Source organism: Indicator indicator, chromosome 14 (genome assembly GCF_027791375.1).
Source record: "Indicator indicator isolate 239-I01 chromosome 14, UM_Iind_1.1, whole genome shotgun sequence".
NCBI classification, from domain to species: domain Eukaryota; kingdom Metazoa; phylum Chordata; class Aves; order Piciformes; family Indicatoridae; genus Indicator; species Indicator indicator.
In genome coordinates this window covers 21,411,438-21,437,040 of record NC_072023.1, presented here as the reverse complement: position 1 = coordinate 21,437,040, position 25,603 = coordinate 21,411,438, and the positions used below count along the sequence as shown (strand labels likewise).

Sequence of the window (25,603 nt, the reverse complement as noted above, 5' to 3'; positions counted from 1 at the left end):
AAAACTTGTAAAAGCACATGCCTGTAGTGCAGGGTTTCCTTTACTTTCTTGATACAGTCATTTCCTCCTACTGAATTGCACCCATATAGTATTGTAGCTGTATGCAAGGTACAGCAAAGTACTGTACAGCAAGCTGTACAGTAAATGGATTATTGTCCATCAGGAAGATGGATTATTCTCTGAGATGGAGTAAAGAGATTTTATTTCATTATAAAATACCCTAGCTATCACTGTAAACATATTACCCTGATTGACTAGACACCGTTTTCAGCTCTGAAAATTTAGTCTGGTCCACACAGGACTGACTACAATTGGTTCTACCAATTAAATAATTGAAAATCCTAGAAAGAAAGAAAGAAAGAAAGAATTGGATTATATCCACATTCCTTTCTTAGTCATGCCTTTAGTGCATGGTTTTCAGTCCAGACTAAGTTCTGATTATGAAAATTCCATTATAATTAAGAGTAGCTCAGAATGTCACTGACCTTTTCTGCTAAATGGTTTGAACAAAGGAGAGGTTAGCTGCCTTCATATTTGCACTCAAATAGAGGTAAATGTTTCTTTAAACCTTTCTTAATAGAAACTTCAAGCCACCTTCCCTATCTCTGAATTTTAGTATTAGATCAAATAAATGCGGAAACACTACCTGATGCAGATGTTTGCTGTTGGGTGACTTTCAGTGCTCAAAATGTGCTCGTGCCCTGTTCAAGGGACTTTTTAAGTCTGGTTCACTTTGAGCATAAGCCTCCTTCATTGAAGTGCTGCCTAGAATAGCAGTGCTTTTCCCAAAGCCAGGATAACACTTGCTTAATAACTACACCCCCAGACTGTAAGTGTGAGCAACAACCTATATTCATTACATCCATCACTAAAATGCAAATGGTGATGCACCTTCGTTGTCATATGGAATCATCTAGGATAGGATCAAAACCAAGCTTCAGCACTTTACTAAATTTCATTCTACTCTTCCCCAGCCAGTGGCCATCTATGTGATCAAACCATAAGAGTATTTAGTTCTGTGCCAGTTCATAGAATTCATGGATTCACAGAATGGTTTAGGTTGAAAGGGACGTTGAAGATGATCTAGTTCCAACCCTCCTACCATGGGCAGGGACACCTTCCACTAGACCAGGTTGCTCAAGGCCTCATCCAGCCTGGCCTTGAACACCTCCAGGGCATTCTTGACCTCCCTGGACAACCTGTTCCAGTGTCTCACCACCCTCGTGTAAAGAATGTCTTCCTAACATCCAGTCTAAATCTACCCTCCTCAAGCTTAAAGCCATTTTCCTCTTGTCCTGTCACTACAAGCCCTTGTAAAAAATCATCTCCCAGCTTTCTTATAGGCCCCTTCCAGGTACTGGAAGGCTGCTATGAGGACTTCATGAAGCCATCTTTTCTCCAGGCTCCAACTTTTGCAGCCTGTCAACACAGGGGAGGTTCTCCAGCCCTCTGTTCATCTTTGTGGCCCTTCTCTGGATGTGCTCCAGCAGCTCCATGTCTCTGTCATGCTGAGGACACCAGAACTGGACACAGTTGCAATACGTTGCCTAGGTCTTCCCCATCAGCAAGGCAACATACTCAACAGTAGTGATTAGAATCCTGGAGTTTTGCTTCACCAAATGGCAAACTAGCCAAGTGATGCCACCAGTGAGAGGTGAAGCATCAAGAAAAAATAAATTGAATATTGGTCATAGGAGGGAGTACAAATATAGACATTATGATACAAGGAATTTAGGGCCACAGATTAACATAGTGCAAGCAGGTAAGCAAGCAGTGGGTGTATCAGCTATGGATAGGTTCTGTAAACAGTGCTGTGGTGACTTATAGGCTGTGTGAAAGAGCTTGAAAGAGCATGCAAGTGGGAATTATTGTAAATTCATTCATTTTCATAGAGTGAAACCCAGGGCCATAGTGCTGTTCTGGAGAGACTAACGTTTTACCCTCCGAAAGTTAGCAAGTTTGATAAGACTTTCCCATATTTCATTTGTATTTTGTTCACTGCTACTATTTAGGGATTGCAGATGATGACTGACAGAGATGAAAAAATGGCTTCCACAGTGCCCATATGGAGGTACATAAAGTGCAGGTACAAAGTGCACACGAGGTATGTGGGTCCCTTAAACTCCCACTACTTCTGTACTCCTGCAGCAAGGCATCCAGCAGAGCCAAAATGGGGAAGGTTCAAAGTCGTCTTTTTTCTGCTCCCCTTTCCTGAAGACATAATAGCTACAAGGTCATCTTTTTCTGGTTTCTTTCTTTCTTGATAATTCTCCATCCTGTTAAGTATAACAGGTGCATGGGTGTTCTGTGACCTCAAATCTACCCTAACACAGCTGAAAAGAAAGCTGAAAGCAGAGGGGAGGCTGCTTTTCTTTCTAACAAAATTAAATCTGGCTTGAAATCTGGCTGTGTTTCACTAACAGCAGAGTGCTTTTCTAGTTAGTCTCTGATTGAGAGCAGTAGTCAAATTCTACTATGTTACAGTGCTGCAGGGGCATGCTAGCACCCCTGGTGCCACTGGTATGGTTTATTTCAGTTATATCCTAGTGTAAGTAAAGGTGGAATTTGTCCCTTTTGAGTTTAATGGCTGAAAAAAGGTCATGTGTGAGTTCTAGCCAGACCATCACTGAAGCACCTTGGCATCACTGATGCATACCTGGCTGCTTCCCCATAGGCCAATGTTACTGAGTGACTTGCAAAACCCACCAGCATTGCCTGTTAAAGGTGATTGTCTTGTTAAGTGAAAAGGGTTAGACAAATGACAGAAAACTTGCCTAAAAAAAACTTAAATGGCAACTATGATAGGGAATTTATATTTTCTGGTTATCTTTTCACTGCAGGCAGGAATTCCAGGGGAAAAAAAGTGTAGGTGAGTGCTTGTGGTCATCCTCAGTGCCTGCCTGTCTGCCAAGACTGTCACATGGTCTCCAAGATTCCCACCTATAGTCACATCTTCATAGCAAGAACTGCTAGTTTAGAAGTGGACTCTATCCACCTAAATACAGACTGTTTTTAATCAAACACATGTTCAGAGCTCTGCTATGCCTGTTGCTATTTAGCAGTGTCATTAGATACATGCTCTAAGTATATGCTTCAGTCCCATCGACTGGTCCAAATGATCGAAATTCTGTTGACTTAGGCACCACCTGCAGTTCACCTGACAAACAGTGAACTTCAGAATGTACTTACACCCTTTGCTGGTAGAAATCTAACCAGTGGATTCCTCCAGCAGGCAGATTAACACAGAGCAGGGAGAAATTGCTGTCTTATGAAAAGGCTTATTGCCACAAACACATAGGAGATCTCCCCAACTGCTTCTGAAGCCCTGAATAGACTGGTGCATGTGCCCCTGCAACATGGCATGGTCAGTGTGTTGCATGGTCAGTTATATTTTGGCCTTCCATTTGCCAACATTAGCCTTGCTGCTTGCCCACGTTTCAGTACTTGCAGTGAATACACAGAGAGGTAAAGCTTTGAAACCAGTGCTGGGGCACCAGCAACATACATGCCTGGTGCTTACATCTGCATGAAATACACTTTTGTATTTAAACCAGATGTCATTTCTTTTTCAGTGGCATGTCCTTTAGACACGAGAATTTGAAGCTATCACCTAAAGCAATCTTTGCACGTGCTGTTTGCAAACTCTTCAGTCCATATATCCCCATATATTACTGAAAGACTAAGCAGAGAGGAAGCAGAAGACCAAGCAGAATTTTTTAGTTCTCTTTCAAGCCAGACAGTGTATCCTTCTTTCCACCTCCTACCTGCTTCTCTAGGATCTTGGAACTCAAAGGGCTGCTTAGGTTCTTCTACTTATTTTCATGCTGTCAAATAAAGGCTGAGCTACCAAAAATATACTTATTCAACCCTTGAGATTTGCTACACTTGGGATTTGTGCTGAGAGAGCAAATGGAGGTCCCACAGGGAATAACTTAGCTGTTTAAAGCTGCTGGAAGCTGAAGCAGGTGCACAGGCTTTCCCCTGTAAGCTATCTTCACAAGATCAGAGAATAATTAGTCATGATGAGAACAGACATATCTACTGATGGTTCACAGCTAAGAGCTTAAGGATTTGTCATTCAATTCAGAGAAAACAATTCTGTTGGTTTATTATTCTTTTTTTCCTGATTTTTTTAAAGAAAACATCAGTGGGGGATGAAAAACTCCAAACTGCAGAATGAACTTTATCTCTGTGCTGCACACACACATCTTGCTCCTCTGTCTGCTGTAACAGCATATTCATCCTCAATAGCTGTGTTTGTCACTAAACTCTTCCTTTCCTTTTTTTCCTTGCACAAATCATGCCACATCTTGTCAAACTGAGACAAGACAAAAGCTACATGAAGTACATCTTGCAGATAAAAGACACATTATTTTCCATGGCCTGGAAATAAAAAGGAAAAAAAAAAAAAAAGAAGAAGAAGAAACCAACAATGGTGACATTTTAATGCAAGAATTTTAAAAGTCTCTTGTTCTACCCATTAATTTAGAGTGTCAGTCCAAGTAACATCAGTATGAATGTGACAATTCTAACCATCTTAAAGAACAGCCATTCTGAAATACAGCTTTGTGGGGAAAAAAAAAAAAAAAGGAAAAAAAGAAAGCTCATAAACTGCAATTACTGTCCACCTCTGATTCAGAATCACAAGAGTCCATTTCATGATTCTCAGTTTTTTATTGCCTTGCACAATATTGAAATCTGGGGATTTAGTATATTGGTTTAATTCTCTTCAGCTGAACATAACAACCTGTCATATACCTTCACTAGAGCAGTACAGGTCAGTACATAAAAATGAAAGTTATAGTGCAGTATGTAAGGTGGATTAGTCTTTTAAACAGGATAACAAAATACGATCAGCTCTTCCGTTCCCCACTGGTTTCTGGTAGGACTTAGATCTGCATGGAGCTTTCAAGTGTGGCTGTCCATTCAGCTACCATGTGAGGGAGGTATGCACCATATCTAAACCTCAAGCAGACACACGTTAGGTCAGATGCTTGGGGTTGTTCCTGAGCCAAAGGCAAGTTTTCATGCTGACTTCACAATATACAGTCAAGATGCTCTCCTGCCTTTGTTTCACAGATGGGCTGCTCTATAAAAGCAGTTGCAGCTGCTAATGGATATCTCAAAAATGCTGGAGATCAAGCAAGAATGTCCCATGTGGCACATTGCTCTTTGGAAGTGTGTGGATAGAAAGGGGCTGTGTAGGCACCAATGTATCCCTGAGCACCACTCTCTTCCCAGTGCCTGTGTCAAAATAATTTCCTGGGGTGCTTGCCCATGATCAGAGGGGGAAAGCTCCTCTTTTTCACTAACTCAAATACATACCTTAGAAACCTACCAGCAACCTGCTCTGAGAGGAGTCATTCAAGGAACAGAGCACAAGATATGACATTCCTTAAAAATATATATTTTGCTTTTTCTTGCAGAATGAGCTTGTACTCAGCTTCTTCCTGAATTGGTGCAAAAATACCTCAGCAAAAGAGTCATCTTCTGTGGCCTTGGGTATGTGACTTACCAATCTTACCAGTTTTCTAAGACTTCTTTAATAATATTACATATAATAATGCAAAGATGAGTATAACAGGTTTAGGTGGGGGTTTATTGTGGTTTATTTTTTGTTTCTTTGCTTCGTTGGTGTTAGGTTTTGTTTTGCTTTCACTTGGTTGGTTGTTTTTTGGGTTTTATTTGTTGGTTTTATTTTGTTTGTTTGTTTTTATTAGGAAGATGCCAACAAATAATTCCTGATTTCTCAAGGTCTCTGAAAATGTGATAGTAATGTGACTTGTAGTTTTGTTTTGTTTTGTTTTCACTTTGACATACTCTCCTCAGCCTTATCTTTATTTGTTTTTAAATTAACATACCCATATGCGACCTAAAATTTTATTTACATTAACTGGGGGGGGGGGGAGGTTCTGGTATTACAAAACAGAATCTTTAGAGAAGAATCTGGAAGAAAGGATCTGAGTCATGACAATTGCCAATATATGCTTGGATGAGGGAAGAAACCTGACAGAGCAGGTCCAGAGGAGAGCCACGAAAATGATCGGGGGGTTAGAGCAGCTCTGCCTTGAAGACAGGCTGAGGGAGCTGGAGGTGTTCAGCCTGGAGAAGAGGAGGCATCAGGGAGACCTAAGAGCAGCCTTCCAGGACCTGAAGGGGGCCGACAAGAAGGATGGAGAGAGACTGATTACAAAAGCCTGCAGGATGAGGGGCAGTGGTTTCAAACTATAGAAGAGCAGATTTAGGCTGGATATTAGGAGCAAGTTCTTTACCATGAGGGTGGTCTAACACTGGAATAGGTTGCCCAGGCAGGTGGTTGGGGCCCCATCCCTGAAGATATTCCAAGTGAGGCTTGACGGGGCTCTGGGCAACCTGATCTAGTTGAGGATGCCCCTGCTTACTGCAGAGGGGTTTGTACTAGATGACCTTTGGAGGTCCCTTCCAACCCAGACCATTCTATGATTCTATGACAGTTATGGACGAGTTCTAAAATCATTCTCATAATGAGTGGCGCAGGTAAATAACAGAACATTATGTTAATGCCATGGCATGCATTTTTTTGTTAATTAACTTCTTACTAAACGAGATTCTGCATTGTTCCTTTAGTCTATCTAAATACTTAACCTCTTTCCCTCTTCTGTCCAACACCGAACTCAATCTAATCTCTGGCATTACAGCGCTAAGACCCAAAGTATAAAACATAAAATGTTAACAGTGAATGTTCATTGTCTTCCACAGCATTGAACATAATCTTTCATAGTCAGTTTTTAGGCAAAATAAAAGCTCATACAGAAGCTTGCAGCTGCACTCTCACCACAACAATTCAGCTGGCTGTTATGTGCACCAAGTGGTAGGAGAGTTTCCAAGATCACTAGTTATCCGCGTTTCAGAAAGGAGTGCAAGTATCTCTGCATATTTAGTTTGCATGTCCATTAAGTTAATTTAATCTCCCTGCAGACAATGGCTTCATTTTCTCTTTTGCTGGCACCATTTTTTTCTAATCCATCAGAACAAAATTAATCCCATTCTGACTTCTCAGCCTTCGAAAGATTCCCCTTGTGTAGAGTTTATTTGATTAGGACAAGCCATTATCATATTAAATCCATTATGACTATTGGAAATTACTAATGGTTGTTATAACTTTTAGAAAAGAGCAAGGAGGTAATGCAAAGATGTCCTAGGTGTTAGGATTCTACAAGGCTAAGTCTTGTCACAGAAAATCCTAACCAGAGAGCAAATATGACATGTAGTCTGGGTCTGTAGGCTGCCTCTCTCTGCAGACTCTTTCACCAAAGATGTAGACGTGTGAGAGTGTGCATTTTGACATCCCACTAGTATTTAGTTTCCTAATTATTACAGAGAATCTGGGTGTAAAAGTCTTATGCAAATACATGAACTCTGTCTGTAATAAAGCTCTGAAATAACTTACAGCCTCACAATTCCTACAGTGTTGTCCCAAGCCAATAGTCTGAAGAGTAAACCCTTTATTTTTGTTATTAATGACATCAGAACCAGAGAGGAGAATAAAGAAACAGAGGTGAGAAAGTGTTTAGTGGATGTTTGATAAAAGCTGTCTGACAGGAAAATCAATCTACATGCTCACTATACAGATAGTGGAAGTGAAGGTCACAACCTGACCAGGGGTAATTAATGTGTCTCTGGCCCCAAGCAGTATAGTTACAGAGGGATTATTTTTTTTCTTACTCAGGAACTCTAACTTTCAAAGTTTGGAGGGCTCAGTTCCAGACTCAGAGCAGCCTTTTTTTAACACAGAAAGATAAAAAAGCCAAACCAAAACAACAAAACCAAGCAAACAAAAAAGCCCTCCCCCAAAATCTTACCTCCCTCTGTCTTACAAAATTCATTGCTATCATTCATTGATAGAATGCCAGTAGCATACAAAGTCTAAATCAAGACCAAATTCACAGAATCTAATCTTCAGATTGTAAAACCAGAAAACAAGAATAATGGGCTGAGTTGCCTGGGCAAGGCACCACTGAGCTGTGGAAGTAGGTGAGCTTAGCTTTAAATGAGCTAGCTCAGCTATCAGAGAAAGGTAGACAACAACCACTGCTCTTCCTGCATCTACCCATTCAGTGACACCATCATAGAAGGCTATCAGATTAGTCAAACATGATTTCCCTGTAGTAAATCCATGCTGGCTTCTCCTGATAACCCTCTTTTCTTCCATATGTTTCCAATGCTGTAGCCAGCCCAGTGATTGAATTCCCTAAGATGGCAAGGGAGACCAATTCTATGAAAAGAATACATCCTTCCCCTCCCAGCTTTCATTGCTTTAGGAGCTTATATTGGCTTTACATTTTTTTGCCCACCTTGAAGAATAACTCATGTTTAATATGGCCTATAATTTTCCATGAATCTGGTGATTCCTCTCTCAGCCTTTACACAAGAAAATTACCTGTCTCTCAGTTAGGATCAATATAATATAAACTTAAAGCCCAATAGAAGCAGGTTATGAATATTGATCAAGGGAGCATCTTTCTCTTACACTGCTTTAATTTATAAATTTTGTAGGTAATTACACTTACTAAAGTAAAATAAAAATTAAAATTTATGAATTTGTACTGTGCTCCCAGCAATGAAGAGATTAAAAATCAGTGCTAAATTTACTTTGACATGAATAGTGATTCAGTACTCCCAGTGGTGTGGATTCTGAATTATACCGAATATTGTCAGCATTTCATTACACCAAGCTTACTTGAGAGAAGTCATCAGGAACTGTTTTACAGGCAGCCTTTTATGAAGGCCCTTTAAAGAAAAGAAGAAAGAACAACTATCAAAAACATATTTATACCAATATTCTTTATTTTTGTGCTCTTGGGTTTGTATCTCCTGAAAATATTAATAATTCAGATAATTCAGGCTGTGTTGACAAGGTTATGAAATCAGGAAGTCTTTGCCATGGGTTAGACCAGTGCACAACCCTGTGACGTGTTTGATTAATGCTCCATGTGTTTCAGCAGGCTTCTGTTCTTTTGGAGCAGCAGAGAAACTGACTCCTTGTCCTTCTAAAAGGAGATCCAGGGTTTCCCAACAGACTATCATATTGTATACTTCCCCATGCAGAATCACAGGCCTCCTAAACAGTACTTGAGGACAGTGAGCTATCTTGCTCAAGTTACGTAGCGTTTTGATCTGCTGCAGTTGCTCGTTCTCGATGTAAAGCTTTTGCCACAAGTTGTGTTCCTACTTCAGCTGCATTTAGGCTGTTTTGCTGGTCACAAGCACCTCTTGCTGGCTTGTGGGACAAAGCCAGGGAGATATAGTCAGGTAATGTATCTACAGTTGACAATTTCAAGTTGGGTATATTGGAGGCTCATAAACCCAAGCTGTAGCTAAAGCAGGCATATGGTTGGCTTGGGGAGGTCAAGCTTGGCTCTGGGAAACCAAACAGGTTCAAATATCCTTTGGTGCTAGATGTCCAAAATAGGCTGTAAACCAAGAAGAAAGGATCTAGAGGATCTAGAACACTGAAAAATAGTTAACTCCCTGATGGTAGTGTCAGTTAGTGCTTTCACATTGCTTTGCAGTCCACATGTGCAATGCAGTGTATTATTAAATTACTGATTTGTCAGTTAGTCAGTCCAGCATCCTCCTCACTGTGTTTCTCATGCATTGTGCAAAGTGTAATGCAGAGCTTGTTTTAAAATGCTGCTAATGAAATAATTGCACAAAGGATGGAATATACAGGTGGCAGTTCTCCAACATGCTAGGAAAGCCCATCTAGGTAAAGAAAAGGACAACAGAGTACTCATAAGGTCATTCCTCCTTCTGTAGACATTTGAATTCTAATCGACTTAAATTTGTCATTCAAAAAGAGGAAAGGTCCCACAGTTTTCTAGTGTTTATGTTCCTTTATAAAAGAGACTATAAACTGGCAGAGTGTGTGAATTTTTATGCAGTAGGGATTGTTGGCTGGTTTCCACTGCAGAGTGCTGGGACACACAGGCATAAGTCGTATAGAAAAATCCTGTGAGTGCTCCAGGGTCCTTGTTTGGTATTTGACAGCTTTTTCATTGACACCAGTGAGCAAAGAATTAATCCCTGGGAGGGAAATCTTGCTTCAGTTGAAGTCAGTGGAACTTCATCCTGTATCTACAACAGACTAGCATTTGGTCTTTGCCTATAATGGAGTGCAAATAGAGCATGACAGTTCCTAAAAATGCAGAGCCTGAGTTCAAGTCCATCTGCCCAAGCTGGATAGACTGGAAGTAATTACTCTGTGTGTGTATTTTGTCATTCAAAGCTGATATCACCTAGCCTTCAAAAATGCTATAATTTTGTACTGAATCTGGGAAAATCTAAAATATAACATCTAAAATATAAAATACAACATCTAAAATATAAAATACAGGCTGAGCCTAGCTAACACTATAACTGACTTTTAGTATGAAGCATAGGAGATAGAAGTTTCTCTTGTCTTTATCAGATTGCCTGCAGAGTTATTTTTTTCTTTACCTTTCTTTGATTTTTTTTTATTTTTCCATTACTCTATTACATAGCAAGAGCAAATATTTTAGCAATAGCTATGCCCCTAGTCCATAGTATCTATTTCAGACTTCATTTTACGTACTCAAGTAGAAACACATTTCTCCCCTCCTATGGTTTTCATTATTTTCATCTTGGTTATAAACTCATTTAGATTTGGATTTTTATAAATTACAATACCAGCTCCCACAGTGAACTTCTTCAACTCAGTATAAGCACTCACACTTAAGAGTAATGCAGGAAAAAAAGCTCTGTAGTGCTGTCAGGAGAGACAAGACGTAGTGTCCAGGTGAATTCTAGTGATGTAATTTAGCCTCTGAGATTTGTCACTCTTCTTGAGCTGCTCAGAATGCACCACTGCAGTTCACAAAATTAACAGAGCCCTGCAAGTGAATCATGCCCTTATGTTAAAACACAACTCCCCTTGTCTGACACTGTCTGTAGTGCTCTGGGATCCTACCTTCCCTGTTGCAATGTTAAAGGAAAAAGGCCCCACAACTTTAAAAAAAAAATAATAAAATGGCTTAGCATGGTGGGAGGAAGAACCAACAGTGTTGTCTTTTTGTTACCCTGAGAAAACCTCAGCAGTGCCTGGTTCATGGGGTTTTCCTCCCCTGTCCCTCCATGTTCTTATTTGCATACAACAAGAAATTAAATAAGGCATAGTCTGGCTAGGCAATTTGTCAAAGATCACAAAGCAGAATAACAAATGAAGAACTGTGCCTCTGTCTTCTAACTCCCAGCTTAGTAATTTCTTCATAAGTTTTCAGTACTTCAAGAGTCTGTTTCAGGCCCTTCTCTAATTAGAATGTGATTAAAAATGTATCCATACAGTCTCTAAAGGGAAGAAATGGGAGATGGATTCATATTCTAAAATTCCAGTCCAAACATCAGAAACTGAGAAGCATTGATATCCAGACTGCCTGTAAAATACGCATTATGGTAGTTTTATGTACACGTTGTGCTGGTTTTAATTTGTCTGAGTTCCTTTCCTTAGCATAAGAGGCAATCACAGTAGCTCTCTGGCTGTCAGGAGCCTGTGACACTACTGTAATTCTACCTGCTTAGCAGTTATTTTAGCCTCTGCTCACTCCAGGGGTTGCACATTTGGTTTCTTCAGAAAAACACAGCCACTGTGGTTTATTCATTATAACTTCCCCTCTGCTGCCTCCTCTGTTGAGCAACAGAGTAAAGGCTGAGGAGAAGGAGTTGGATTTCTTGCTCTTACAACCCTGGCTGTAAGAGCTCTGATGCACACATGGAAAAGATCACAACAAAGAGTGCACAGGTGTCTGCTGAGGCTGAAAGGAAGATGTGGGAACCCTGCCTGCTATCCAGGATGAACAGTCCTGATACTCTAGAAAGCTTCACCTTGCTAATGCATAACCCTCACGTGGGATGGGAGTTCTTTCATTCTCATTATACTTTCTCATTCCTTCCACTTCTTAGCAGTTATGTTTCTGTTTAATGAATTGATTACAACTATATTGGTTTGTCTCAAGTCATTATCTCACCCTGTGGAGGGTTTAAGGCTAATCCCAATGTGCATGCAGGGGGTGGGACTTTTCTGTCTAAGGTCTCTAGGTCAGCTGCTTCTTTAATGGGGAGATGGTCAGCACAGCCCAGCTCATAAGAGATTAGTGTTTTGTCATAAGGTTAGCAGGACTGAGTCCTTATTCTACCAGTTGTAGTAAATATATAATACTGGTTGTAATGGAGTTTTGGTCTAATCAAATGAAACCCTGTTTGCATGAGTAAAATCATGCTAGTTCATACAGGCAATGTCTGGACTGTCTCTGATGATGACCTTGTGAGAAGAACCCTGGGTTTCAGATCAAGTGGTGCAGAAAGCATCTCAAGTCCACTCTGCTCAGGCTTAACATTGCAAAATAAGGTCAGATAGATGTCAAGGAGAGGTTTTTGCATTCACCAGCACCTGGTGTACTGTGTTAAAATCCATCTGGATTGCCTCTGCTGTCTGTGTTAGACAGGTAAGCTACATTCCTTACCCAACTTCAAGGACACACCTTTTTGGCAGAGAAGGTAGCTGGCTCAATTCCTCCAGCAGAAAGCACAAGATATGCTTAGTCATTTCTTCCATGTTATGAGACTGATCTTTCCTGCTTGTAAAATGATTTTTTTAATTTTTTTTTTCCAGTGGGAACAGAATCAAATTCTGTAAATGCATCATAGTAGAAAAATCTATGAAAACAATGAGCTGGATGAAAACCAGCCTGGAACAAGGACAAAAAAACAGAATAAGGAAAGGAGAACTTATATATGATAGATATAGATGTTATTTCTGCAACAGGTGTTTGGGAACTGGTCTGGAAACTTGGTCTTGTTTTCATTCTCCATTCATTTAGAGTCATAGAATCATAGAATCAGTCAGGGTTGGAAGGGACCACAAGGGTCATCCAGTTCCAACCCCCGTGCCATGGGCAGGGACACCTCACACTACATCAGGCTGGCCAGAGCCTCATCCAGCCTGGCCTTAAACACCTCCAGGGATGGGGCCTCAACCACCTTCCTGGACAACCCATTCCAGGCTCTCACCACTCTCATGGGGAAGAACTTCTTCCTCTTTCTTTCTTTTTATTTTTTTCCCTTTCTTTCCTTTTTTTTTTTTTTTTTCCTTTCTTTCTTTCTTCTGGAAACTGAAAACAAACAAACAAAAAAACCACCAAAACCCCCAATTTCACTGCTTTTACCCAGACACAATTGCAGCTGTACTGACTAGTGCCATCAGTGATTGCAAACCCTCCCCCCATTATTTGTTACTCAAGCATAAATTTCCTCCTGAAATCCAGATTGATGGCAAATAAAAAAGAAAAAAAAAAAAGTCCCACTGTCAATGTAGAAAGAGGAAAGAAAACAAGCCCCCTAGGTCAGACCACTTTCTTTGGTCACACTTATCCATGTTTTCTAATTTCATGCCTGCTTTAAGCACACCATAGATTGTTTTTATGTGTTAGTTCATGTGCACTGCAACGTTGTGCAGAGGTAGTTCCACTGACTTCTTTACTTACAAGATCCACCTCTGTGGCCTTTTGTAGGTCCTCAGTCAAGTGATCACCAGCCTGGAGTACAATTAGTCATCTCCTACGAGAGCACACGTCTGACAATAATGTTGAAGCACATGAGGAACATTGTGAGTATTTTGATCATAATCTGTAACTCCTTACATTTGCAGAGTCCTGTGTAAACACTAATCCTCAAAACACCCTTTCTGAGATGAATTTTAACTCAACATAATGATGATGCTCTTCTGTCATTGTTTAATGTTTACCTTATTCCTTTGAGCTTACTCAATATGGTTACAGGTATGGGACAGATACAGAAACTGGGTGTCCCTAATGGTTGGTAATGGTCTTTTCCAGGTCATCACATCAAAAAACCCACAATTTTTATGACTATTTTGATCCTTTTAGCTGACACATTTTGATAGCAGTCAGACATAAAGCATCATGCAGAGCAAGACTTTTTGTCAGATGTCAGCCTGGCGTTATTGATTGATTATCCATGCATTTCTTTCAAGTCCAGCATGACTGCTCTATGAACAGGGAAGAGCTCAGCAGAGAGAGTAAGTGATGTATTTTAAGAAGCAGTGTCATTTGTGGAGCTTTGTATCCTGCACTCAGTCACAAGGCTAAGTGGCACAGGCTGTGCGTTCCGGTGCCAGAGTCTGAGAGGAGGAAGCCAGCAGAGCTCCCACAGCAAAAACAGGTGAAACAGGCTGATGAGGGTGTCTGGAGAGACCTAGCTGGTGCCATGTATGATCTCTCAGCTGAAGCAGAATGTCTGCTGTTTCATAATGAGTTTTGCAGCCTAGATGTGCTCATGAATTCTCAGTTGCTCAAGTTTCAAGTAATGGCAGCAGCAAAGAGATTCACAACTATCTTTGTTTAGCTAGGAGATTAAAGTGTTTACTAACTGTTGCAGGTTCTCATTGAGTACACTGCTGCCTCCTCCATCCCTAAATGGGGTCAGCCTCAGGAGCTTACGTGAGAGCAATCCAGTAATAGAATGAGGCTGAATGTTTAGTTACTTGTATGAGAGATGAGGCTTACAGAGCTCCAAGTGCTCTCTGTTGACTGCTCTGGCTTCTGCTTTGCAATTCAAACATGTTCAGTCTGGTGTATAACATCCAATAAGTCTCTGTCCTGAGAGACCTGTCTTGTTTCCTGTGTGCTACCTTGACAAGTGAGATCAGCCTTTGATGACAAGTCCAATTTATATAAACTTTACCTTCAGGATATAGTATAAGACCCTCTTTTTTTCTTTCTTTCTTGTGCCTTTAGAAGGTAAGTGACCTTGATAAGCTCCTGGTAAAGTTCTGTTGGCAAGAGGGGTATAGTCAAATGATTGCCATGCTGATGATGCTCACTCTGAGTCCAGGTATGTGATGTGGAGGTGCACACAAACAGAGCTACAGATGTTGGCAACAATTTTTCTCCTTCTTTTCATTATTTTTAGTGTATAGGCTCCTAACATTGCTCTTTAACTTAGGAAGTTCCAGCCACTTAATTCAGTGAAAATAGATTAGGGCATAGATAGTTGTGTGTAGCAAAAATAAAATCCAGGATTCGGTTCATTTCATTATGGAAAGGGACAGCACAGTGTTAAAAAGTTGTCTAGCTTTTGAAAGTAAGTGACTTAAATCCATTCTAGTCAGTTTGCAAAGAAGTCTTATTTCTGTAGTCCAATTCAGTAAGACTAGCAATGATTCATGACTTGAAAATACAGTCGGTGCTTCAGCAGTCTAACTTAGACAATCAAGTTTTTAAATCCTGGGCTTCCTGTTCCTTCCTTCCATCTGGCCATCCATCCATCATCTTCTGAACTATGGCATAGCTGTGCTTTGCGATACTGTGATACTAGGCTGCCTGCAGACTAGCAATTTATAAGCAGAAGGTTCTTTATTCCATTAATAATCTTCTCAGGTTCCCAGTCATATAAATCAATCTCTCTGACATGATCTTTTTTTTTTTTTCTTTTTTATTTGTTCAGCTGAACAGGGATTTTAAAATCCAAGATCATGTCTTATTCAAGACATGTTAAAGCTATTTTAGGGATATTCGGTCTTTTGCAGAGTCTCACTAATTACATTTTAGTGGTTCATCTGTGCAGAGATTACTTTGCTATCTTGCTTTATGTCATTATTTATAGTAAATAAATTTTGTGCTGCTCTTCCCCATTTAATTTATCTCTTTATAGAGATTTTATGATGTGTTCAGATGTGAAAATAATTGTAGTGGTCCAAATTAATCCCAAATGTAGCTTCACAGAACTGACAGGAATTCCAATAGATAGAGGCTTTTGATCCATGTAAATAAATTTTATTTCCTATTTGTGTGGGTTTACTTTTTAGGGACTTTAATAGGAGATCTAGGTCCTGCTGTGCAAATCCTGTATTAATATACAACACACAGGAGAATCCTTAAGGAGATGTTGTTGTTTATAGCCATTGTCAAGTGTCACAAAGGCTTTTTAAAGGATCTAAATAGTGTAATGCTATAACTTTGCAGATTTTTTTTCATGAAGGTAGCCCTGTTCATGTGGGATATCACAGACAAAGAAAACGCTATAGCAGTTTAGAGAGCACTGGTCTGGTGCAGACTTGTCAGAGAACTCTCTTATGTGGGTGTATGTGTGGAGTCCACAGCACAGGCACTTTTGATCTGATGCATCCACATGTGCCAAATTTGCTGCAGATTGACGCAGTCAGTCATCTCTTGATCCTTTTCAGAATGTCCTCTCCATTTTCTTCTCATCAACATTTCAGTCAAGTGTTATGAAAGCAAGTCCTGCTTGAAGAAAACTCTATCGAAAATCCTTCAAAGGCCAACAATGGAGCAAAACAGCCTTATGGCTTTTGTGACTGGAAAGGACTATTAATCTAACCTAACCTCTTGTATAGCACAGCTCTATTTCTTCACTTAACAAATGCCTGCAGCTAGACCAGCAATGAGGCTGAAAGAAAGGTTTGAACGGAGAGATGTTAAGTCGGGTTGCAAATGTTTGTCTACAGTTTAAGACTGTAGGTGCACAATGGAGTTCTGTTAGTCTTTAGGTTTTCAGTCTTTAGGTTTTCCTCAATGTTTCAGTTTTTAGGTTTTCCTCAGGAATTCACAGTTTCATTGGAATCCTGAGATTGTGTAAGTCAGGTGACTCACATCAGACTCCCTGTTGCTGCTTATGTTTTGATTTATGTCACAAAGACTGTTCTGGGGGAAAAAGAAACTTTAAATTCAACGGTCAAACATACAAAAGCCATGATGCTAATAAAAAGCAATTTTCCAAACACATTTATTGCATAATTTAAAATCAACCTCTTGGGACATTACTTACTCCACTTAGATGCAGTCAGTGCAACACTGGACACTATGCATAGACAGTACAGGTAACAAGTGAAGGTGAGGTAGATAGAAGCTTTTGCATAAGAGTGAAAAGTAGAGAGGTTACCATGAGAGACCAGGAGACTTTGCCTCTGGAGTCATGAAGGGTGTGGCAGCAGAAGGGGATGAGACAAGGAAGACTGCTTCTACAAACACAGTACCTGGCAAAGTGCACTAAGTGGTTTTAGCAGGAAGATGCAGAAGCACTGGAGGAGGTTTGTTTTGGCATGTGAAAGAACTTACTAGCTAAGATCAAGAACAGTCCAGCTGTGGCAGGACAATACCCAGAAAATCAGCAGCAGGCAGGAATCAGAGCACAGGGGGAGTGCTAGGAAGAAAGCCTGAGAGCCTACCTTAAAAATATAGACTCCTAGATCTCCATAGAAGCTGTGGAGGTGGATTTATGAAAAATGAAAGACATGTAGGTTTTGAACTTGAAATGCTCAAATGTGGTTCTGTTCATCTATATTAACCAGCACAGAGAATGAGGGATATCAAGACCATACCAGATCTTTACACAGGGCAGACTATGGGCTGGCTTAGCACTGCACAGCCAGAAACAGCCATGAACAGCCAGGCTACCTACTGCCGCACTGCTGGGCTTGCTCATCCATTCAAAAAGACCAGAGGCAAAGGATAGCCATTTCTGGAGTTCAGAAAAGGTTGGCTAATATATTTCTTTTCCTGTTTCACAGAGAACCAGAAGGGAACAGTGGTTCAGTGTTCTCTCAGAAGGAAGCCTGCTTTGTCTGCTGACTTCATTACCATGGCTTCAGGCGTGCCCTGTTTTTCTAGATAAGCAGCTAAACTTTCAGTCCTTGCTGTTGAAAATTATGCCTGTTACTTCTTGTGGACAGAATAACTCCTCAGGGGCAGTGGGGAGGAGAAACAAAGCCAACTTATTCTGAGCTTCATGCCAATAAATGTAAAACGTTCCTAGAACTCAGGAAAGTATGTGTGGGTGATGAATATGAAACCAATTTTATAGGGGGGGAATTTGCTGGAAGAAAAATAAACTCCTACAGTACTTTCCCAGACTACTTCCAGCTTTCCTTTTATAAAAGCTCTGAAGCTGCCATGTACTAGTCTTGGTGATTAATGATTCTGGGATAGCTGATACGTGGGTGATGAATTAGTAATCAGCTTTAGGCTTACACAGACTTACAGCCTCTTTCCATTTCATGTCCTACATCATCTGAGTACAAATTACTTCCAAAAATATTTGTGAGATGTGATAGCTTAGATGTGTTGGAAAGAAAGGTGAGAGCCAAGCTTTCCCTAAACCATGAAGATGAAATCTAGTTCTGACTGTGGAGGTGCAGAGCTGTGAGGAAGTTGCCCATAGGAAGTACAGGTAGATGCCCCTCTACTTTTACTGGGTTTTGTCTCTAGCTTGAGATGGGTAAGAGATGAGGATTTTTGTTCTGTCTTAGTTGTTTCCTCATTGCTTTCATGGCCCAACTATGAATGTCATTATACAAATTTATTTGGGAAATACATTACCTGTCAGCAACACAATGCCTATCAATTAAACAAAAAGCCATGTTATCCTTTCAGAATATTGTGAATGTATTCTGCATGCTTTACTGTGGTCCACGGATCAGCCAGCTGGGATTGGCAAGAAGCTACAAAGGTAGGCCAAGTCTGGTTAGGCATACAGGGATGGAAAGCAAGTCTAAAACATCTTGCTGAGCTGAACAAAAGGTTTTCAGAAAGTATCGATGACAGAATGAAATTGACACCTTAGCTGATAGAGGGAAGTAGCACATTCAGATTGCATTCTCCCTAGGCTGGCACAGAAAAACAGAATACAAAGCCATGGAAAGAAATCTCTGATGCTAACTCTAGCTTATAAAGAATTTGGATTTAATTTTATGTTCATAGAAAATGCATTGGCTTTAAAAATGAATGCAAATTAGCTTAGATAGTCTCTGTTCTCTTTTGAACTGAAAATTAACTGAACATTTATAAGCAGTAGTTTCAATTGGGAACAGATGAGATCTGTTCTTGTGACACAGGGCTCACTATTGGATCCCAACACATTTGTTGTGAAAGGTGCTTGACAAATAGGTGCTTGTACAGAAATTTGAGTTATTCTTTCTTAATAAATGCTATAATTCTGTCACAGATTCAGTACTGCCTCAGCTCTAGGTTCTCACTGCTAATTTTTAAATAACTGATTCCTTACATAACTGATATGTGTTGGGTAAGAATAAACAAAACAAAAAAACCCAGAACCACCAATAACAAATGAACAACAAACAGCAAACTCTCTTTAATGATATCCGTGACCTGCAAGACAAAGGTGAACATAAATTTTCCATTGGTTGCAAGTGAAGAAAGCATTAAAAAGAATAGTGGAGACAAAGGATAATCAAAATAAAAGTAATTTCCAGAACCCTGCAACCAGCTTGTACAAATGAGAAGTGTTTCCTCCTGGAGGAATAGATCCATAACCCACGGTAATGTGAAGATAAAACAAGCAAATAGTGAGACAAGCTGTTGCTATGAGAGATGCCAATGAGACAGGCCAGATCCTGCTGTCATGGTGCAGAAAGAAAGTAGTCCATCTTGAGAAGGCTTTGACAGGAAAACATTTCTCTCAGGACTCCTACAAAAACTGGAATACAAGTTCAAATAGCGGTTCTCAGTAGGGTTACTTGGGAGTGATTGATTCTTCAGGATTGATTTATTGTTGCAAAAAATCTAACTTTGCTAAAGCCAGACGGACAAGAACACAAGTCAATTGTGCAAATATTCAAGGGAGAAGGTTCAAGAGGAATTCTTTGGGACATTAAACAAGTAGAAATAATGATAGGTAATTAACAAACAGAAATCACATGCATTGTATAATGAAATGCTTTCTTACAAAGCCAGATGGCAAGCCATAGAAGAATCCAAAGAAAAGTGGGGGGAACTCTGTACAGTTTGAGAAATTAAAAGTAGTCTGGATCAGGCATATGTAGACTTCTTTACTTAAGAAATTGAGAAGAAAACTAGTACAAGGGGAAGGCACACACAACAGTGTCACTATTTTTTAATGCGTTTTTATATTCACTTATTGTTCCTGCTAGACAAGGAGAGAAAACAATAGGTACGTCACAATAAGCTAGCATTTACTTGTGTTCCTTTTCTCAAAGGCTAATTTTCTTCCTACACAAACAGGGAGCAGTGGTGTTAATCTTGATTGATTTCAATAGAAAAGGGAAATGGGGATTTGTCTTTTGTTCTCCCCTCTGCTTTATTCCAGAGAAGTTTTGGGATCTGTGTTTCTAAGAATCCAAACTATCTCAGCCAGTGTCAGAGACTCTACAGCTAAATATGCATTTGAAATTTAAGTCTTCCATGCATAACAGTCATACAGTGTTGAAAGCAATGGAACCTTACAGCCTTGGTGGTAATTCTAGAATAAAAGCTTCAGGGACTTGTTCATGAAATCTGTGCTCTGCATTCTATGTGCTGCACCAGTATGCCTTAGCTGTAGAATAACATGATATAAAGCATGACTGAACCTACATTACTTTCATCTATATATATAAAAAGATGGAGTTAAAATGACTTAAAGATGGTAACATAGTGATATAGTGGATCATCTTCTTTTCTAATGAGTATTTAATTACTGCAAGTGTGATTTTTATTTTTAATTTTCTTTGAAGCAATCGGAATATATTTTGTGACAGGAAAAGTAAAAGCTCAGTAGCAAAGTCAAATAAAAGCTGTTCAATATTTACAGTGAGGGTGTTGAGACACTGGAAAAAGTTACCCAAGGAGGTCATGGATGCCTCCTCCCTGGAGGTGTTCAAGGTCAGGTTGGATGAAGCCTTGAGCAACCTGTTCTGGCAGGGGGATTGGAACTACATGACCTTCAAGGTCTCTTCCAACCTAAACCATTGTATGAATCAATGAATCTGCGAATGTTTTGGGATACGCAGAGCTCAAAGGAAAAACAAGGAAGGGTCTTTAGTTAGCGTTTATGAAGTAGCAACATGACCACCCGTTCACATTGCAATCCTGTTTGTCCTGAAGGTTTACCTACCCTATTAATCTGTTTTTGAAGGATCTTCTTGCTTTGTGATATCGTTGATTTTTTTTCTCAACTCTTTAAATTTAGAATCATGCCAGGGGATGTTATCTTTGTCCAAGTCAGAGGCTGGTTTTGCTAATTAAGCTGCATCTTACAAAGGTAGAGCTTAGCCTTTCACTGATAAGTTACAGGAGGACTCAGAGAAGGTGAAAGACAACACAGCAGCAGTGATAGCTTTTCCACATTTCTCACTAGTTGTAATGTTGTCAAGAGGCAGCTGGTAAGTTATGTAGGTTACTGGGATGCAAGGATGATTTCTTCTGTGGGTTTTTTCCTAATCCTCCTTTACTGGATAATAATCAAATCTGCCCCTTGTCTGCACTTAATATATAAACCCTTTATAACTGTGAAGGTTTTGTCTAGCCATTTGTTATAATGGTATGATTTTTAAAGATGGAAGGATATCCCAATATTAAACATTAAGGGCTATTTTGTAGTCCATTATTCACCATGTAGAAGTTAGATTCTCACAGCTGTGCACATAAGAGTAAAGGACAGGAAAAAACTGAGATTTAGAGCTATAGAACCAAGTCAACAACTTTTAATTTATTTTTTTTTTTTATTTGGGAGCAATAGCTGAAATTGGAGCCTTTCTAAAGCCTGAATTTATGGGATTTTATGTCATTGAAGAAGAGGAAGAAAGCAACTGAGATTTGAAAATGTCCAGGAAATTAATTCTTGGGGAAGAAAAAAAGTTATTTATAGAGGAGGAAAAATGGCATTAGTTAATACGAGTTACCTTTGATCTTTTTTTTTTTTTTTTCTTTTTAAAAGACAGTTTAAAATGACAAATGAAAAGGAACAGCAGCAGGAACTATCAAATGTTCAGGAGCCATCAATCTCTCTTACTGTAGGACAAAAAGTTGGAAAAATACCTGCATATTTAACAGGAAGAGAAAGTGATGGCATATTTTAAATTTGAGGCAGTAGTTACCTAAAAGAAAATTTGATGTCATTTAGGAAGAGATAAGTATTAAAAAGCTTTTAAATAAATTAGCCTAAAAGTGCAATTTATGAAAAATCATAAACCTTCCCTTAAAATTCATATGAGTAAGGCCAAATATTTCCATTGGCTGCTAAATTGCATGGATTAATAGATGGCAAATTTTGAAGTAGTTAAGCCTTTCATAATGCTACAAAGAATCCATCCTTAAGGAGAGTTGTGGATCGTTACTAATGATGAAAGGAGAAAAGTTATTAGGATAATGTAATTCTTGTGGAAAAAAAAATAATTGCATTTCATCCATTATTTCCCAGCTACAGCTAGTATATTTAAAATTAAATTAAATTAAAATTAAATTAAATTAAAATTAATTTTAATTTTTAATTAAATTAAACCTATCTGTGTGGCTTTCTGTAAGTAAATATCAATACTTTTTCAGGGTTTGGAAATAAAATTGGAGTGAAAAATGGAACACAGTCATAGCAGATACATATCTGTGTTAGCTCTTCAGTATTCACAGAATCACAGAACATTAGAGGTTGGAAGAGACCTCAAAAGCTCATCCAGTCCAACCCCCCTGCCACAGTAGGACCAGCTAGAGTAGGTCACACAGGAACGCATGCAGGTAGGTTTTGAAGGAGAAGGAGACTTAATTTATATGTATTGAATTACACATGTGGAGACAAGTAAATCCAGGGAATTATTTCCTCTCCCTCACTCCCCCTCATTCTTAAATATTTTCACCACCTTCTGCCTGACTCTAGAAGAAAGTAACAACTGAAAAATAAGCTGCTTTTTTCAACATACATATGGGCAGTCATAACTGAGTTGCTTACAAGCACCACTCATTACCAAGGTAAAGTAGGCAGGTCCTTCTCTCTGAAAATTGTTCAGTTGTGGCTTATTTCTATCTGAAGAAAGCACAGGGAGTCAGCTTCTAAATTTTACTCCTTTTGTGTGTGTGTGCATGTCAAATCAAAATCAGTGGGATGCTTTTGTCCAGGAGCATGGCAAGGAGAGCTTATAAAGAGTTTATAAAGAGCTTATAAAGAGTTATAAAGACCCTTGCAGGTCTTTATAACTTGGATTTATTTACAAGCATCCACAAAGATTTAAAACAGTAATTTAAATTGAAGTTGCTTCTATTAAAGGAAGCAAAGTTCCTTTATTTTGGATTAAATAACTGACTACAGAAATAAACAAAAATAGAATTTATCTAATACTTTGGAATTTTTTCTGTTTGCTTGATCACAAGTGTACACAAGCTATAAAAGTTTTGCACAGTTAAAATACAAAATGGCATTTCCAAGGTACCCTTTGATTCTTAGTTCTGGCCTGGACTATGAACAGAAATTAATGGGTTTTGAGGCATTAACAATACCAAAAGAGATTTTGCTGGACTTCAGAATTACTCATAAGCCTGCTAGAAATCTGTTGATAACGGATCCACCAGAACAGGTATTCTTTGGTGTAAATGAGACTGACGTTGAGTTCAGAGATTGTCCCTGCTTATTGAAGTTTATAGATTTGCCAGTTCAGGCTAACTTAGAAGTAAAAGGATAATCCAGGGGGTTTGCTCACTGACTGTGACACTGTAGTATCACAGAAGACATAATCTTTAGAAATAAAAATAGCCTCTGATGTTTTCTCCATTGTCCTTTTACCAAGCAAGTGCTCAACTCAGATATGTCTTAGTAAAACAGTTTACTTCAAGCTTCACCTGTCATAGATTGTAAAGATATTCCTGCCATGTTAATCCTGCCCTTGTTTTTGCACTGTGAATGTCAAGCTGCCAAGACCCCTCTTTGTCCCTGCTAGGGAAGGTCCAGCAAAGTACAGCTCCTTCCACAGCCATTTCAAATCTTGTTTAAAGAAATCCTTCATTCAAGCTGTGTCTTCACAAGAAAAAAAATCTAGCACAGACTCATCATATGAGCTCTCCATGCTCTACTTTTGTAAAGCCATGGCTGATTTATACCTGCTTGTAATCTGGAGTTTTGAATAAGTAGTGTATAGTGGGACAGAACCTTTTTAACAGTTGGGAACCCTCGATATTGGGAGGGCAGCTGAGAAGTGGAAGATGCAATTTGGCTTCAAGAGTGCTCAGCTGAAGCTTTTTGATCTCTTCATGGCATAACAGTGCCACTGCAGATAGACAATTGTGAAATTTAGAGTGGCCTATTTGCCTTTCATTTCTGAGGGAAGACAAAATGGAAAAATGTTATCTGTAAAGCAGGGGAGGAAATAACCCAACAGCCAACAACCAGGACTTAAATCTATATTTAGAACTCAGGTGGGTGCAGTTTAAATTACCTTTAATTGTCTGCTGATTACTGCTATTCATGAAAATTGGCTTTGTTTTAGTTCTGAAAGATACCAAAGCAACTGCTCTGCCTTGAGTTTTCTTCCCTGAATGGCTAAAATGTTCTCTTTTCTGATTTCCTCTCTTGACCTTCTCCTCCCACTCATTTCTTTCAACATGTATTTAGATACATTCAGAGGAATAGTGAGGAAGTAGATTTCTGCCTGTCTTTCATAGGGCCACAGCACTACTGCAAAGTGCAGTCCTTAGATTTTGGGAGGAGTTGACTGGTGGAGTTAGTTGGTCAAAGTCTGGATAATGTGCCGCATTGCTAGCAGGGTACAAGGAGCAACTTGAAGGCATAGTGACAATTTTATCTGACTTCTTTTTGTGTGTGTGTGTGATTCATTGCATGCACGTCTGGTTAGCCTGCTCCTGTTAAACAGTCACACAGCAATCAGCTTGGATTCTTTTCCTGGCAGGTGAATGTCAGACTAAGCCTGTTTCAAATACAAGCAACTCTGATCCCTGCCTTGAGGTGTGCAACAAAACACAGCACTTGACTACACCCTGTCCTGTCTGGACAGCTCCAAGGGGAGCAGAACTGGACATCCAGAGAGCAGTCTTCCTCTCTGTTATCTTTATCACCCACTACTTGCCATCTGCACTCCTCAGCCCAGTGCCCTTTGTAGCTTTCAAAATTAGCTCTGACGTTGTCCCTGGTTAGACAATGCACTTCTGGGATGATTTTTAAAGTCCAACATTTATCAGGACTCTCCCTGTACAGTATTTCCATGTTTGAGATAGTGAAGATTGTTGTGCTGGGGCTCCATGGTTGAACTGATAAAGTCTTCTTCAACAACGACCCCTCTCTTTTTTTGGCTTTTTAACAGAGTTCACTTTATCTGGAACAACTAAAACCTGTTGGCCTTCAAGTTACAGTGATGCTTATCTATTTGTTGAGAAGGGAAGAGTTTGATTATAGTTAGGATCCTGGTGTCTTGGGCTGATATTGAAGGCTACATTTCTATCTCCTTCCTGACTTTTAAGAAACTGTTGAATTTGCTGTTATTTGTAATCCTTGATTGAAGTTTGAGTAGAGCCCTAAATCAATAGAGATGGGCTTTCAAATAGACAGTGTAAATTGTGAATTCTGCAGTAACCGTATGGTACTCTGCCCTGGGAAAATGCCTCTTGGTTTCACTGCCATTTCATGACGTTCTTATTTTGGCCATTGAATCTCATCTGTTAAATCCCATGCATATTTTAAATCTGATGTGGTTTGGGGAGCTTACCAATAGCAGTACTGATTGCAGTGATTTGGGTCACACATCCTCTGATGCTGTATCGTGTTAACAATAGCTTTG

At 39.5% G+C, this 25,603-nt stretch overlaps 1 protein-coding gene across 1 annotated transcript in view; it reads left to right on the top strand.

The window, feature by feature from the left end:
* The window catches only part of PIK3C2G (phosphatidylinositol-4-phosphate 3-kinase catalytic subunit type 2 gamma), a 188,945-nt gene that overhangs the window by 155,358 nt on the left and 7,984 nt on the right, over window positions 1–25,603 (top strand). The window contains exons 30-31 of the mRNA XM_054386727.1: window positions 5,427–5,502; window positions 13,566–13,660. Coding sequence (XP_054242702.1) covers window positions 5,427–5,502; window positions 13,566–13,660 — 171 coding nt within the window. The remainder of the gene's footprint in view (window positions 1–5,426; window positions 5,503–13,565; window positions 13,661–25,603) is intronic.